Genomic DNA, 15092 nt, shown 5'->3' with positions numbered 1-15092 from the left:
GTGAATATGCAGGTACTTTTTATATCATTTTAAAAATCTCGCAGCTCCTCTCATTCCTTTTTGAAACCTATCATAAGCCACAAGAGTTTCTCTTGAGAGGGAAGGTTGTCTAGAATATGGAGACTGCAAAATGTACAAATATACAAAAGTCTAAGTATTTCCAAAATAAATTCACACCTCTGTATTTAAAAGTGTAATGAAGCACATTTGGAGAGGATCCCAGTTAACCACATTAATAGTCATACATTGCCATACCTTTAGTTACAGAGCACTTAGTTGTCCAACATGACCCTACTCTTTATATATATGACAGAGAAGGAGGGGTTTGACCAGCAGCTGAACTTAGCTGATCAGTTTAGGAACATTAAGGTATAGAAGCTACCAGCAGAGGCAGCTCCCACACTGAACATGTGGTACTGTTTGTATATCAACCAGGTTTAAACAAATAAAGAACTAAAGTGAGCAGAAAAAAACCCTTGTTCCTCCCCAGGGGGGTGTAACTCCCCTCCCCTTGCCCTCTAATTGATATATAACAACACTAGGACCTTACACCAGTCCTTGTGACCTCTGACCCTGACCCCTAATGGTCACAGCTGGGCCACACTTTGGTGAGATCTTGTCCCTGGTTTCTCTGATCTGTGCTGTAGGTGAAGCAGCTAAAGGGACAGTAAAATGAGAGTGTGGTAACTTGAGCTGCTCAAAACATTACATCTATGGCAACAGGCACGTCTCAGAGTCACCAAGTCAGCACACCACTTCAAAGACACGCAGGTCAATGAGAGTTAATGGACCAGTATATGGACCAATATAGGGTAACAATGCGTTTAGACCTAGACTAGCTGTGTGTTAGGGAACGAGATTAAGAATGAGCTTTCTCTATTTCAAGGTTAAACAAATAATTAGTGATAGGGTTTCACATCTTAATCATTTTGGAGTCTGAGAAGTTTTTAATAGGCCAAAATCTACAGTGTAGGAATAATTACTATCCAGGTTACATGAATAAAACAGAAAAGAGGAGAGGGAGAATAGGACATTTAATTAAATGAAGGGTAATCATATATAATTTAATATTTTGTGATCGCTAGTAATGTTTAAAGAACTATTACAATTCAGTTGTTCTTTTTTTGCAATTTAATTTTTAGTCCTAAATCAAACGCTTCATTTATATGGGAAATTTGTAATCTTTTTTGGAGATGGAATTAATAAAAGAGACTTTTTAATAAATGTCATAGGATAACCAGAGTTCATATAGAGTGTATTTACAACTGGAGATGAATAGCTGTCTACAACAAGTGTGGAGCAATGCAGCGTACATTTTTGGGCTCCGTAGAGGTCAGTGCACGGGGTCACAGACACGACAACTGCAGCACATCAGTCAAAGGGCATTTCATCAGCCGCCGTTACCAAAGAGAAACCAGAATACACACTTCATAGCTCCTCTTCATCCTCTTTCCTCCTGTTTTTGAACAGTTCAAAGCTTTGCTTTGCTAATCCTTGTCTATTGCTTTGCTTAAGGACACATCAACAACAATTACTGAAAGATGCTGAAAACAAAGGATCTGAATGACTGTGTGTGTATATTTAAACAATGTTGGATAATGAGCATGTGAGTATGTGTAATTTCCATGTTTTTTGGGGAGGGAGGGGGTTTGAGGGGGGGTAAATTAAATAAACTTAGACAAGCTGCTGCAAGCTATTTTTAAATTATACTTAAGGCTTGCATTTTTATTGTTCTGGGAATATTTAATCTACTACTAGAATATATTTCTCGCACTAATGGATATATTTTTATATTTTATTTTATATTATACTTTTGCAAATTATGTCATGCAGTGTGCTTGTATTCAGTCAGAGGGCTTGCCATCAGCTGTAACCATAACACACTTTATACCTTCTCTGCTTCCTTCTCCTCTCTGGTCCCTCGCCTTCCCTGCTAATCCTCGTTTATGGATGGGCTTTTCTCTGTACTCTCTCACTCTCTTTCTGCGGGGTGGGGGAGCAGTTTATGCTGGTTAGGCTGAATTTGCAGATGGGGTGGCAGCAGTGCACGGGGGAGGCTTTAAGAGCCCTTGGGTGACTAAAGAAGTTGAAACAGCAGTCTGAACATTGAGAACTAAATAAAAGAAAGCTGGCTGTCTAAAGTGGTGGAACCAGTCCAAAATATAAAAAGCCATGCCATTATACTGGGCCTGCCCCCTCCCTTTTCCTCCCAAACCTGAGAATTGAAATGTGAGATGTGACGTGACTGCTGGCTTTTTTTAATAGATATCTAGCTTCTTCATTGTGATGAAAAAGGTTCAGTAGATGCTATTATTACTTAGCTTTTATGAAAAATTTGCACACTCCGGTGGAGTAAGCCTTAAACTTTAGAAACAGTTACAAAAAAGACATTTCACTGCACATACATTTACTTTGATGTTATATTAATATTACTTAAATTAACCAAAAGTTTTGTAGCAAACATCAAACATTAAACTTGTTTCTTTTCAAGCATTAAGGACATTTAAAACTATTTTCTTGAAAATATTAATAACAAACGGGATTTAGATGAGACTCACAAGGAAACAAATGGGTTTCACATAGGTGTTCTTACCATACAAGTCAATATACGTACAATATTTTAAGTATTTTGATGTTTTAGCATTTTAATTCATATATAAAATCATATATTGTTAATAATAATTATCTTTCTATGTTTGTGAGCACAAACTTTTACACTCCTTGCCAATCATTGCAATATGCACAGTTCCTGCCAAGCAAATGCAGTTTGTATCCTCTATAGGTTTCTATGAAAAATTGACTTTACTTTGTATGTACCCATTAATTCTATTTTGTATGCACAGCCAGTGTCTGGGGTGTTGGTTTGTTGCTGAAGAATGCTTTCAGAGCACTCAAGAATGTAATCTTTAACACTCTTTAGTCTTGTGGAGGGCTAAGCCCCCTGGACACTGCTCAGCAATCAGCCGGCCTCCCAAACAGATAACAGTATATCTGGATCACACGCACTTGCATACACAAACACACACACATACACACACACACACACACACACACACACACACACACACACACTCGTCAGTCCAGTCAGTGGCTACGGAGTGAACATCCTGGGGAGGCTAAACTCTTAATTTGTTCTGACCGGAGCACGTTGTGTCTCAGTAGGCCGATAGCTGCGGCCTCTCCATCAATGTGAATGAGTGTTTGTGTGTGTGTGTGTGTGTGTGTGTGTGTGTGTGTGTGTGTGTGTGTGTGTGTGTGTGTGTGTGTGTAAGGGCTCAGTGCCACTGCCACATTATGAGAAATCATTTGTGAGCAGCAGTCTCCCAGGGCAGGCTGCTTATCGGAGCAAGTCAGTGGATGACGTGAGTAATTACAGATGATTCACCTTGAGGACTTGATCATCAGCAATATCTCTCTCTCTGTCTCTCTCATCCTTTCCTGCCCGTCCTTCCTTCCTTCTCTCCTCTCCTCTTCTCTCTCTTTCCCCCTTTGTATCTCTTCATCCCCTTTGCCTCTCCCTCTTTTTGATCCTCCCATGTCCTTCCTTCTCTCCTGCTCTCTCTTCTAATATCTCTTCATCCCGTTTGCACCCCCTCCCCCCTTCTCTCTCCTCCCCTCTTTTTTGATCCTCTCCTGTCCTCTCTTTCTCTTTGGAGTCATTCCCATTTAAGAATGACATTGGCTCCCAATCCGGCAGCATTTTTATGAACTGTATCATCACACGCTTTTGTTCTGAACTTGTTCAAAGCAAATAACTTGAAATAAAGCAGAGCTTGTTGTGCACACTGCATAATGTCCAACACACATTCCAATGTCCAGTGCTGGATCAAGTCCTCAATATCAGTACTCATTTTCCTACTTGCTCACATGTAAATAACTTTTTTTCAGTACAACATCAATCTCTTCCTTGAATATAGTCACGCGATTGTCCTGTAACCTGCAATTGTTCTCAGACTAAATGCATTTTAAACAGCCTACAGTTTTTCCTTGGGTCATTTTTTTTATTTGTGGTTCAACCTCAAAAAGAAACTTAGAGCGTTTTGACGGTGCCAGCACTGCATATGGCTGAGGGAAACAAGGTTTGGCAGCTCCACGGAACAAATGACTGGATTACCTTAAGCCACTGCCAAGGAGTAATTCTAACACTTAATAAAGGAAAAATGGGGAAGTGTGTGTGTGTGTGTGTGTGTGTGTGTGTGTGTGTGTGTGTGTGTGTGTGTGTGTGTGTGTGTGTGTGTGTGTGTGTGTGTGTGTGTGTGTGTGTGTGTGTGTCAGTGGGCCAGCCCTGAGGCACAGTAGTCTAACTAGTTGGACAAATAAACACTGAGCGAGAGCCCACTGGAGGGACTTTGGTAGCAGACAGAGGCTGATAGATGAGGCTGTAGAGATTTTTTTTTTTTTTCCCAAAAGTATGAGGAGATGCTGCCGCAACATTGCTGGTTGGTTTTATGAGAGACGTGCAATTCTCACATGTAATAATAACATTTTTGTAGAGGATTTGCTGTCACAGAATGGTTATGGAATGAAAATAACATGCCAGGGGGCAAACCCAGAAGCACAACCTCACAAACTTGGAAAATGTGTGTTAAAAGACTGGTAACCAGTTTCAATGCATGTGTGAAAGACAGAATGAGGTGGTTCCATATTGTCAATTAAGCACAGATGGATTAACAAGTGAAATCTAAACAATGGTATTATAATGTTTTCATGCAACAGCAGTAGCCTAAAATGCTATTTGTATTGTTGATGTAATGTTCACTAAAAAGTGGTTAAGCTTATCATCATTGTCGTGTGGATGCTTTTGTGTCTACAACATAAAATCCTTTAATGCCTTAATCTTTCTTTAAACACACGCACCCTCAAATACACCAACATGCAGTACATTTTCTCTTAAGCATCTTGACCATATGGCAAACTCCGAATGCTTAACCTTTAACCTGCTAGATGGAGAATGGACAAAAAAGGTCTAAAGAAAAGTGGGTTAATCTGCACTTGGCTCATTGGATCAACATGACACATTGATAGCCACAGGACACTAAAACATCCTGATTTCATGTGGTGTTGGACTGAATCCCACTTCACATCATAGTGATTGATATGTCTCCCAAATGTTAGCATAATAGGACATGAAGTGGGTAAATATAGAGATAGAAGATACTCACCCCATGCGATGGGTAGGAAATCCATCCTAACTCTCCTTGGCTTGCTTTGGAGTCTAACAGGTTGACTGTGGTGAGGAAGAAAGAGAGAGAGGGAAAACAAAGAAAACATATGAGTGTCTAGTCCTTGTTAGCCCCAATTACCCTTTATCTAATCCCACAGGAGAGATCACTAATCTTAAACACTGATCATGACTTTATTTACTCAGCTGTCATACACACATATCGCACATATCCTATCAGACCAGGCATTATGGGCAGGCCCCTGGGGGGCCAGATCTGCCAATCCAGGAATTTGGCCCTCCCAGGAGAAATGCAAACCTCTCGAGAGTTTTGCATTAAAAAAATCAAGTCAATATGATGCCTCACCTCAGCCAGTGTCTGGCTAGCTAGCATTTTTGCAGATCACAGTAATGAAACGGGAACTAGTCTTGATGTTATCACCAAGTTACCGACCACAGCAGGGACAAGTGCAGCCAACACTGTGCCATCTCTCCTGCCATCTCATCTCCCCTCTCCTCCATCACCACTACCGGGACCTGGTCGTCCTTTTTCTAAACCAGCAGCTACCTCAGGACTGGATGGCAGTTGTGCATCTGTTAACAGCCCTTTTTCCAACCCTCATCTCATAGAATTAAGCAGATTAATTCCAGATGATCTCGGGGTGGACTCATGGACTGATTGTGTATGAATTGTAAGGTTTAATGGTGGGGTGAGACTACACGACTTTAGCATACTTGCCGTTCTTATAAATAAAAGGCTGCGCTATCAGGTCACAATTCATTCCTATCAAGAGAACTCAATTTTAAGTGTCATCATTAAAATATACAGTAAAATAACATATACTGTAAACCAACATAATATTGAACTGCTCGATATGAATCCATTGTTGCGTTAAGTCTGAAAAACCCTAACCACTCATAGAAACCAAATCCTCTGGCCCCAGGACTGTATCCTATACTAACCAACAGTGAGAGCTGGCCTTTTAGTCCTCAAATCAGAAGTTGGCCAGGCATACTGGCTACAACACATATATCCTGAGGAGGTACTGAACTGAAGAAAGGCCAACATTTCAAAAACCACAAAAAGTGTTTGTTTTTTTTCACCCATGATGATTGGACTGTAACTGTGTAAAAGCAAAAATGCATCAAATCTAAATTAGGATGCAATCACCAGTTTCTGAAGTAGTCAGAAATGCAATTGGCCACTCCGACAACAAATTATGAATCTGTCTATAACAAATGGAAATAGAATTTTACTTTGCAAGAATTCATTTATATCAAACAGACATCAAGCAGCAGGGAGGGAAGTCCATGTCTAATAGACGGAATATGTGTCATGGTATAAGGCGAGGCTTTGTGGTCCCAAAATGGGTTTCATTTGGTGAACTTGATGGCATTGAAGTAGCAGCGATGTGAGTACTGAAAGTACACAGGACAATTTTGTTGTCACAAATCACTGGTACTTGTATTTCCACTGCCCACCTTCTCAGACTAAAAATCACAAGTACAAAATGTAAATTGCAGGTGATTTTTGTGCACACATGAACAGACTCTGTTTACCAACCCCTGATGCTGACATACAATATATTCCTCAAGCACAGAAAATTTTGCTATAAAATGTTCTATTCTTAGTATATTCACACACGGCTGTGGTGTGAATGATCGTCATCGAACACAACTGTCGGTACAGACCATGACATATGGAGTGGGGAATGCAGAGGAAGCCTTATGCTTTATGGATGCCCCACTTCAACCAAACAGTGTCTATAATTTGTGAATGTGAGTTCTTCAATGTCAAGTAAAACAATAGAGAACCACTGTGTAGCAACTGTGTAGTTACAACAAAAACAATGGAAAGAAATGAATTATTCAAAATGAATTACATTTTGAAATTTACATTAAATCTATTCATTCTCTGTCTCAACAAGATAATTATTATTTTTGTAAATAGTAAATTGATAAAACCAATCCATATGAGGAGCTTTATTATTGTACTACAGTGTGGAGAAGAATCAAACCTCTAAGCCTCTTTTTATATATATATATATATATATATATATACCATTTTTATTATTGAGCAAAATTACTTTTTAAAATTGCATTTTTTTCAAAGCATGTTTTAGGGTGGAAACTCCAAAAATGAAGGGGATAGATTCATGTTTACTACACCACATTTAACTGAAAAAAAACACAAGTTTACATGTTGCTTTGATTAGACACCTTCTAAGTGACGAGCATAAAAATGTAAAGGACAAATAATCAACTAATGTAAATTGATGGAGAGCAATAAAGTTCTACTGTTCCAATGGTCTCTCCCTTTAAGATAGAACCTAAAACAGACTCAGCCTCTTTCTCTTCATCCTGATGAAAGCAAAGCAGTCTACAGCTCGATATACACAAACAAATGTACACTTAAACCCCCCACCCCCTCACTCACACACACACACACACACACACACACACACACACACACACACACACACACACACACACACACACACACACATACACACTTGCCCAAGTGAGCACACACACACAGCAAAGTGAAGCAGCAGTGCAGTCAGGCCCTGCAGCTGTAACTCCATTCACTGTGAAAATATGAGGAATACATCCCCTCTGTATTCTTCCATTCAGAGCTTCAGTAGGCAAGAGTGTACACATCCCCAAACATAGTCAAAAAGAGTATTTGTAGGTCATGAGGGGCTGCTTTAGCCCTGTAGAAACTATCCCAGCCAAACAGTCATACCAAATTTTCAAAGAAAATTGATTTTGCATCTCTATGAACTAATTTATGTTTCACACCAGAATAAAGGTCGAGATGGAAGTCATCGTTTTCTTCAGTGAGGCAAAAAAGAGCCTGAAAGGGAAGTGGAGAAAGGAGGATGCACACACACATGCACTGGGAGCCTTATTATCAAATCCCAAGCTCAAAAAGCTGCTAAATTGAGGCTCACCTGAGCTGTAGCCACGCTAAGCCACTCAGCCAGTTGAGTGGCAGTAGACAAATTCCTATTAGAGTCTAATGAAGCTATCTGTTCATGTCAGATAATAGCAGCTCAGCATCCAGGGCCATTGCTTCCAATTTACATTTCTCAACGAGCCGAGCCCACCACTCAAATTGAGCCGAGCGGGGGAATTTGAGAGCAGAAAATTAGACGGCTCTCATATCGCATGAGGAAAAAAACTCCCTCCAGCTGCACTTGGCTGGGGAAATCAGCACTCTCTCACACACAGACGCACACACACACACACACACAGACGCACACACACACACACACACAAACACACAAACACACATAGACCTACACACTCACAAACATATGCATAAACACTCACTCACACAGTGTGCGCTGTTACAAAAAACACAGAATCACACCAAATGATGCACTAGAAACTAGAGGAGTAAACACACATTGAAACACATTTCTACCAAGATGTTAGATTTAAACCCATCCACACTAAAAAACAAAAAAGCATTTACACACACATGCATGCACACACCCACAGAGAGTATTCATACACTCTTTCAGATGCACAGCAAAACATGCACATGCAGGCTCAAAATATGAGCATACACAACATTTGCTAACACTTACTCTCTCTCTTACTCTAGCTCTTTCACACACACACACACACACACACACACACACACACACACACACACACACACACACACACACACACACACACATACACACACACACAGAGTCGGTTAGCAAGCTAGCGTCAGCCAAGCATATAGCCCCTGCCCCATCAGGGAGTGCCTCTAAACTGGAAGTAGGAGTATTAATAGCAAACTGAGCCAGCCTGTCTGTGAGGGAGCAAAACATCACAGAGGTAGAAACAGGTGAATCAATATATAACACACAGCTAGGCCACCATCACACACTCCGCCACACACATAAACTGACCCCAACAAAACGGAAGTAGACACAACGCCACAGGCAACCAGAATGTCCTGAAAGTTTGATCATAAACTGATGGAAATATGCTGGCTTGTTTGGGAGGGTATAATCCAGGAGCGCCACACAAATTAAATTTGAGACCACTTGTCATGTTGCATGGAGTGACCTACTATCTCTAGAAAATGTTGAAATATTAACATGGAGTATTGTAGCAAGTGTCTATGTTTTCTATGTTCTCATCACTGTGACAGTCTAGCTACTTTTAATTCAGTAGTCTTTCAATCCTCCCAGAACCCTGTAAAATATGATGATGATGGAGCCCAGTTTACATCAAACGGACATGGATGGTCTAGAATCAGCACATCTTTTATCAGACCCCCAAGAAAAAAACAGCACAGAAGAGAAAAGATGCTTGCACATGTTCTTCTAATATCTGCCATCTAATTTTGAACAAAGTGGGAGGGACTTTGTCTTTACAGCCTGGCTCTGTGCATGTGAAGGTTGGCAGGCTGCAGTGCAGGCAAAGCAAGGCGACTTGTGTCTGTGTTAAAGGGTGAAGTGTTCACCTCCCATTATGAATAATTCAAGTGCAGAGTCGCTCTGTCTGATGTTGCTGCTGTGTGCCCAACCCCTCTGCCCCCATTCCTCTTTCTTTCTTTCTTTCTTTCTTTCTTTCTTTCTTTCTTTCTTTCTTTCTTTCTTTCTTTCTTTCTTTCTTTCTTTCTTTCTTTCTTCTATTCTTACACCTTATAGCTTACTGTATATAACCATATCTACACATAAAGGCGCAGTCTCACCTCATCTTTATGTTTAACTCTGAGGCCTAAAACACATGCTGATAAAATTGAAGATGCCACTCTCCACCTTCAACTCAGTGTTTGGTTGACAAACACATGTAAATATAGGTCCATGAAGAGAAATGTGTGTGTGTGTGTGTGTGTGTGTGTGTGTGTGTGTGTGTGTGTGTGTGTGTGTGTGTGTGTGTGTGTGTGTGTGTGTGTGTGTGTGTGTGTGTGTGTGTGTGTGTGTGTGTTGGAGGAGGGTGTTAAAAGGAGAGGCATGTGTAAGCACATTTCCAGCACCTCTGAAACGTACCATCGCTCACAAACGACCATCCGTCCCAGCGGGGTTGCTGCGCCGGGCTCTCCGGGCCAAGCCTCCCTAACGCCGGCTAAAAATACCTGAGGCCTCCCGACGCCCTGCAGCGGGCTAACAACATCACACCATGCAAATATGCAAAGGGACACGCTGCACCACTGCCACCTTGTTTAATTTTTATAATTTTATTTTTATTTTATTCGGTAGGCTATTTAAGGAAAAAAACGTTTTTTTTTTAAATCCTAGTATATCTGTTAAATTGAGACCAGCAAATTATCTGAGAAATTCTCCGTGTTTCACTTAACTTTCCCTCAAAGTTTTATACAAGATCATTATGATTAAAAGAAAGCCACATGGTACTCTTTTTTTAATGTGGGTCAAGGCGTGGTGCTGAGTTGGGATACAAGATTAAAAGAAATGATACGTTTTTGGTTTCCTTGTTATTTGGGAGAGGAAACAGCCTAATAAAATAATCACGCAGGTTTTCCGTAATTCCATCTTCAAAGCTGATGTTTATTTTCCATGAGAGATTTTTTTTTCTTTATTACTTACTGTGTGATTTTCTGCATTTATAACATTAAGTCTTGTGTTACAAACACAATGGAAAAATAAGGCCGTTAGTACATTTCTTGAAAGTTCAGCTGGTCCGCATACAAATAAAGGCCAGTAGCCTCCAACTTTCTTTATTCTACAGCCATGTGAACAAACTGACAGACAGTGCAGCACAAGTAAATCAACTTAAGAAAAAAAACTCTGTAGTTCGTCAAGATGTCAGTGCTGTTTCTATTTCAACATGAATACAATAAAAGGGAAGATAACATACTCCCTGACATGTTTGGCCACTTTTGGAGGAACGTTTACGCACCAATTCTGTCCCAGATCTGCTGACACATAATAACCAATATGAACGAGCAACTTAACCTAACTTAAAAAAAACAATCATATGAGTAATTACAAGATACAGTGTCTTTTTGTATTGTTTTCCTCCTTCCATGAGGAGAAATGCGGCTGTAGCACTCATCAGTTTTATTATCACTGTCCTGGAAGAAACTGTCCGTTTGCACTGCCAGTAAACGGGACATGAGAAACAGCTCTGAACTAATCCAAAGTGCGTTTTTGTCGTTTTGTAGGTCCATATTTGTGATGTAGATGTCTGTATGGATTTCTTTACAATACGGAGCGACTCGATACTGACACTCTCTGGCAGATTTATGTCTCGGAAAGGTGAATTTAATTGTCTGGGATTTTTTCTAATATTTGTAACACACTTTAGGTGTCGTGAACAGGTCAGAAGGTTTCTCTCCTCCTTTACTACCTCGCACACAAAAATGTATAATTTCTGTGTGGCACTTTTCAAACTCTCTCTCTCTCTCTCTCTCTCTCTCTCTCCCTCTCTCTCTCTCTCTCTCTCTCTCTCTCTCTCTCTCTCATCTCTCTCTCTCTCTCTCTCTCTCTCTCTCTCTCTCTCTCGCTCAAACACACACACATACACACACTCTCACCAGTCGACCACTGTATATTTTTTCAGGGTGTATTTGATGTGGTCTTCGGGGCTGGGTTCATACTGTAGTATATCCATCAGCCTTATATTTAAATAAACTACTTATTTCCGGACTATTAGGTTATTCAGCAACAACAACAAAAAGTTTCTCAGAGCAAAGGAAATCCACGGACCACATTTTGCAGTAGGCCTAGTTGACCTTGGCTCAGTCACTCTTTCTTTTTTCCCCGAAATTTTACAGAATTTCACAACTTTACTGGTTTCTAATTATGCTTTCATGTCAAGTAACATTAATTGAACATTTTGACTTCTCACATTGACAACTAAGCAGAAAGCAGGATTTGGGATATTTGTCTGAAACAAACAGTATCGCAAAAATGAATACAAAACAAATAAAACAAGGGTAACGTTTAATGACTTGAACAGCCTACACACAAAGACGAAGTTAGGTTTTAGGTTTAAACTTCGAAGGGACTGCATTTGGCAAAGACACCTCTAAGTTTAGGAGATAAAAAAGTAAATGTGTGAAAACAAAACAAGTTTAAACAGTCTGGTTGTTGGCCATCTGCAGGAGTCATCATAGATGAAGTCAACGGAAACAACACAATAGATTATTTACTATCCGGGTATGTTTGCAATTTCCCTTTATGTTTCTATTCGATTATGACTCTGAGTGTTTGATGTGGCCAACCGTGCCAAACTATTAAAACACATCCTACAACATCAGTCTTATGGTTCCTATTTATTGTCCCCCTCCTATGGCGGCAGAAGGATCAGGAACAACTATTTATGGTTTTATGCACTCCACATGTCTGACTCTGAACATTTAATTACTTGAGTGTAGATTAGTCATACTAAAGCTCAATCTGATTCATTTAATTACTTTATTTGTATTAGGATTTAAATCATGATCCATACACTGCATTCAACCATGACCTGTGCCGGATCATCCCTGCCAGTAACTCCCATGAAGCACCATTTGGGAATTAAGTGACAAAGCATTCATGCAGGTTACTGTACAGCGAATACTTCATTTATTCGTTTTATATATATATTTTTTACAGGCAGATTAATATGTGTAACCGCGACCACCTAAATCATGTTCCTTTAGACAATGTGACCAACATCTACACCCAAAGGTACTTTTCTCCTGCTGCGTGCAGTTGTGACCGTCCGGGCACCTCCAGCACGCATCTCTTTTCTTTGACCCTGCTGCAAAACACTTTGAACAAAGCAAGTATTACAGCGTAATGGGGCACTGTTTCTGAACATTGTATGAAAGTTAAGCAAATACGCAAATGCAGGGTGAGACGGCTTTAATTGTTTCCAGCGCAGTTTCACATGTTTGTGCTGGAAGTGGATCGATCTGCCTCATTCTGCCGGGTGTCAAAATGTTGATTTTGAGCATGTGGGAACATGCTTAAAATCACCAAACAACTGAGGGAAACTTGCACTGGAAATAAGTGAAATTTATTCGCCGGCAACACCGTCATTTTTCGCTCGCTGAATGAAATATATCATTTCAAACAAAGTCTTAATATGACTTCATAATACGGACAGTTTACAGGACCCCGCAGCAGTCAGTAAGTCAACTGTTTCGGGTTTATTCAGGTCAAAACCACATCGAAATACAGCCATCTGCGTTTTTACGCGAATGTGCCCTTCGTCTGTTTAAATCGATGTGACTGTGAGCCTCATTCGGATGTCTAGCTACCCCAAATGGATTCGTGAATAAAACAGATCAACACGACCCTCTCTCGGAAACACAGACAGCAGAGTTTCGTTGCATCTTTTCGCTCCGTAATAACTCCTCGATAGGCGCTTTGGGATCTGGCTCGCCTTTGGTCCGCTCATTCATCCCCATTTAAAGAACTATTAAGCCCCATTTATGAGATTATACGAAATTAAGCTTCATTATCTGCCTGTTTTGGCTCTATTTTCAAGTTTAATGTGTTTAATCTGTGAAATTGTCCGTTTGTGATCGCAAAAAGACTAGTCGGTGATCCTCAGGGTCACCTAAACGCGCTTTGGATCATTGTTTTTGTTACCAATTTGGATAGTAGCAAGTCCGCGGTGAGCGCAAAGCATTGGCAGCGATGGGTATCGTAGCGCACCGTACACACACACACACAGACACAAACACACACACACACCTGCGCGCACACACACATAAACATATGAACGCAGCTCGAGTTGTCTTACCTTCATTTGGGGGATAGATGATGGGAAACGCAGGAAGAGCGCAGGACAATAAAAGAGGTAAAATGAAAAGGAGTGATCGCGGATTGCAATCCATGGCGGCGGATCAGAGGTACATAACTCCATGAAGCCACTGACTGATCTGAGAGCGTCTTCTCTCCACTCAGCTTTCTCCCTCTCTCTTTGCTCCGTCGCCCCTCGGTTAGAGCAGTTTTCCGCTGGGTCCTACAGAGTCTGACAGACAGCAAAACAGCGCTCAAGTTCAACACAGGTCAGTTTAGATCCTCTACCACGGGCGTCTCCTTGACGTGAATGACAAATTGAGCTATTCAGCATATTTTACAGCCCGAGTCGATCCAAAAGTGATTTGAGTCAGTGTGATGGAGAGAAATATATAAGAGAAATATTAGAAATCTCTCCGGGAATAAAAGGGTAACACCATATGTTCATGTGACCTACAAATAATTCAATCACATTTATAGCATATCTTGTTACTTAGACTATTTCTCCGCTTTATTTTCCCAGGGAGAATTTTTAATAGGCTATATTATTATATTAATATATTTAATCATATTTATGTGGTTTGATGGTGAACAAGAAATATGTCATATCAGCATTCGGTTTATTTGGCATTTGTTCAGTATATATATACATTTTTTTTTTAAAAAGGACTAGCACACTCAATAAGAACCTGATGCTTTTAATAAACAGTCAAAAGTGACTTTCAATTTTAAATCTGTGATTTTAGATCTGTTTTTAATTCTGACTGTGGATCAACCAATGTTGCTCACTTTAAACACTTTAAATTTAGAAATTGGAACAGCCAGCAGTATCCTGTCATTTTAAATGCAGACTTTGCTCAGTAGGGACATTTTTAACCTAATTTGGAATAAACAGAACCCAGTTGTTTACTTTATTTTGTCATAAGTGACATGATGCAAATTGCAAGTAATGACTTAGTGAGAATCACGCAAGAAACCTTTTCCTAACAGTAAAACAATAACTTTAAAACATATATATATTAGTATGTATATGTAATATTCATATAATGTTTTTTTGTTTAAATACTTCATTTTTATGGCCACTATATTAATGTATAATTTTGACATATAACCAATAACCTACTAATAAAAAAAGGAACATACATTTATGTTTATAGTGTTTTCCATGTTATAATAATCTCTGACTGATGGACAAAGTTGTTTTTTTTGTCATTGTATAGAGGGAC

At 39.9% G+C, this 15092-nt stretch overlaps 1 protein-coding gene across 3 annotated transcripts in view; it reads right to left on the bottom strand.

Annotated features, from left to right (window-relative positions):
• The window catches only part of epha3 (eph receptor A3), a 98831-nt gene extending 84814 nt beyond the window's left edge, over window positions 1-14017 (bottom strand). For all 3 annotated transcript variants that reach the window (XM_062431645.1, XM_062431643.1, XM_062431644.1), the window contains exons 1-2: window positions 13868-14017; window positions 5163-5227 (exon numbers count right to left, since the gene is read on the bottom strand). In XM_062431645.1, the coding sequence (XP_062287629.1) occupies window positions 5163-5227; window positions 13868-13961 (159 nt within the window). In that variant the 5' untranslated portion in view covers window positions 13962-14017. The remainder of the gene's footprint in view (window positions 1-5162; window positions 5228-13867) is intronic.
• Window positions 14018-15092: the final 1075 nt, after the last annotated feature.

The sequence above is a fragment of the Scomber scombrus genome, chromosome 13 (genome assembly GCF_963691925.1).
Source record: "Scomber scombrus chromosome 13, fScoSco1.1, whole genome shotgun sequence".
In the NCBI taxonomy this organism is placed as follows: Eukaryota; Metazoa; Chordata; class Actinopteri; order Scombriformes; family Scombridae; genus Scomber; species Scomber scombrus.
The sequence above is the reverse complement of the archived record's forward strand: the minus strand, read 5'-3'. Positions and strand labels throughout refer to the sequence as shown.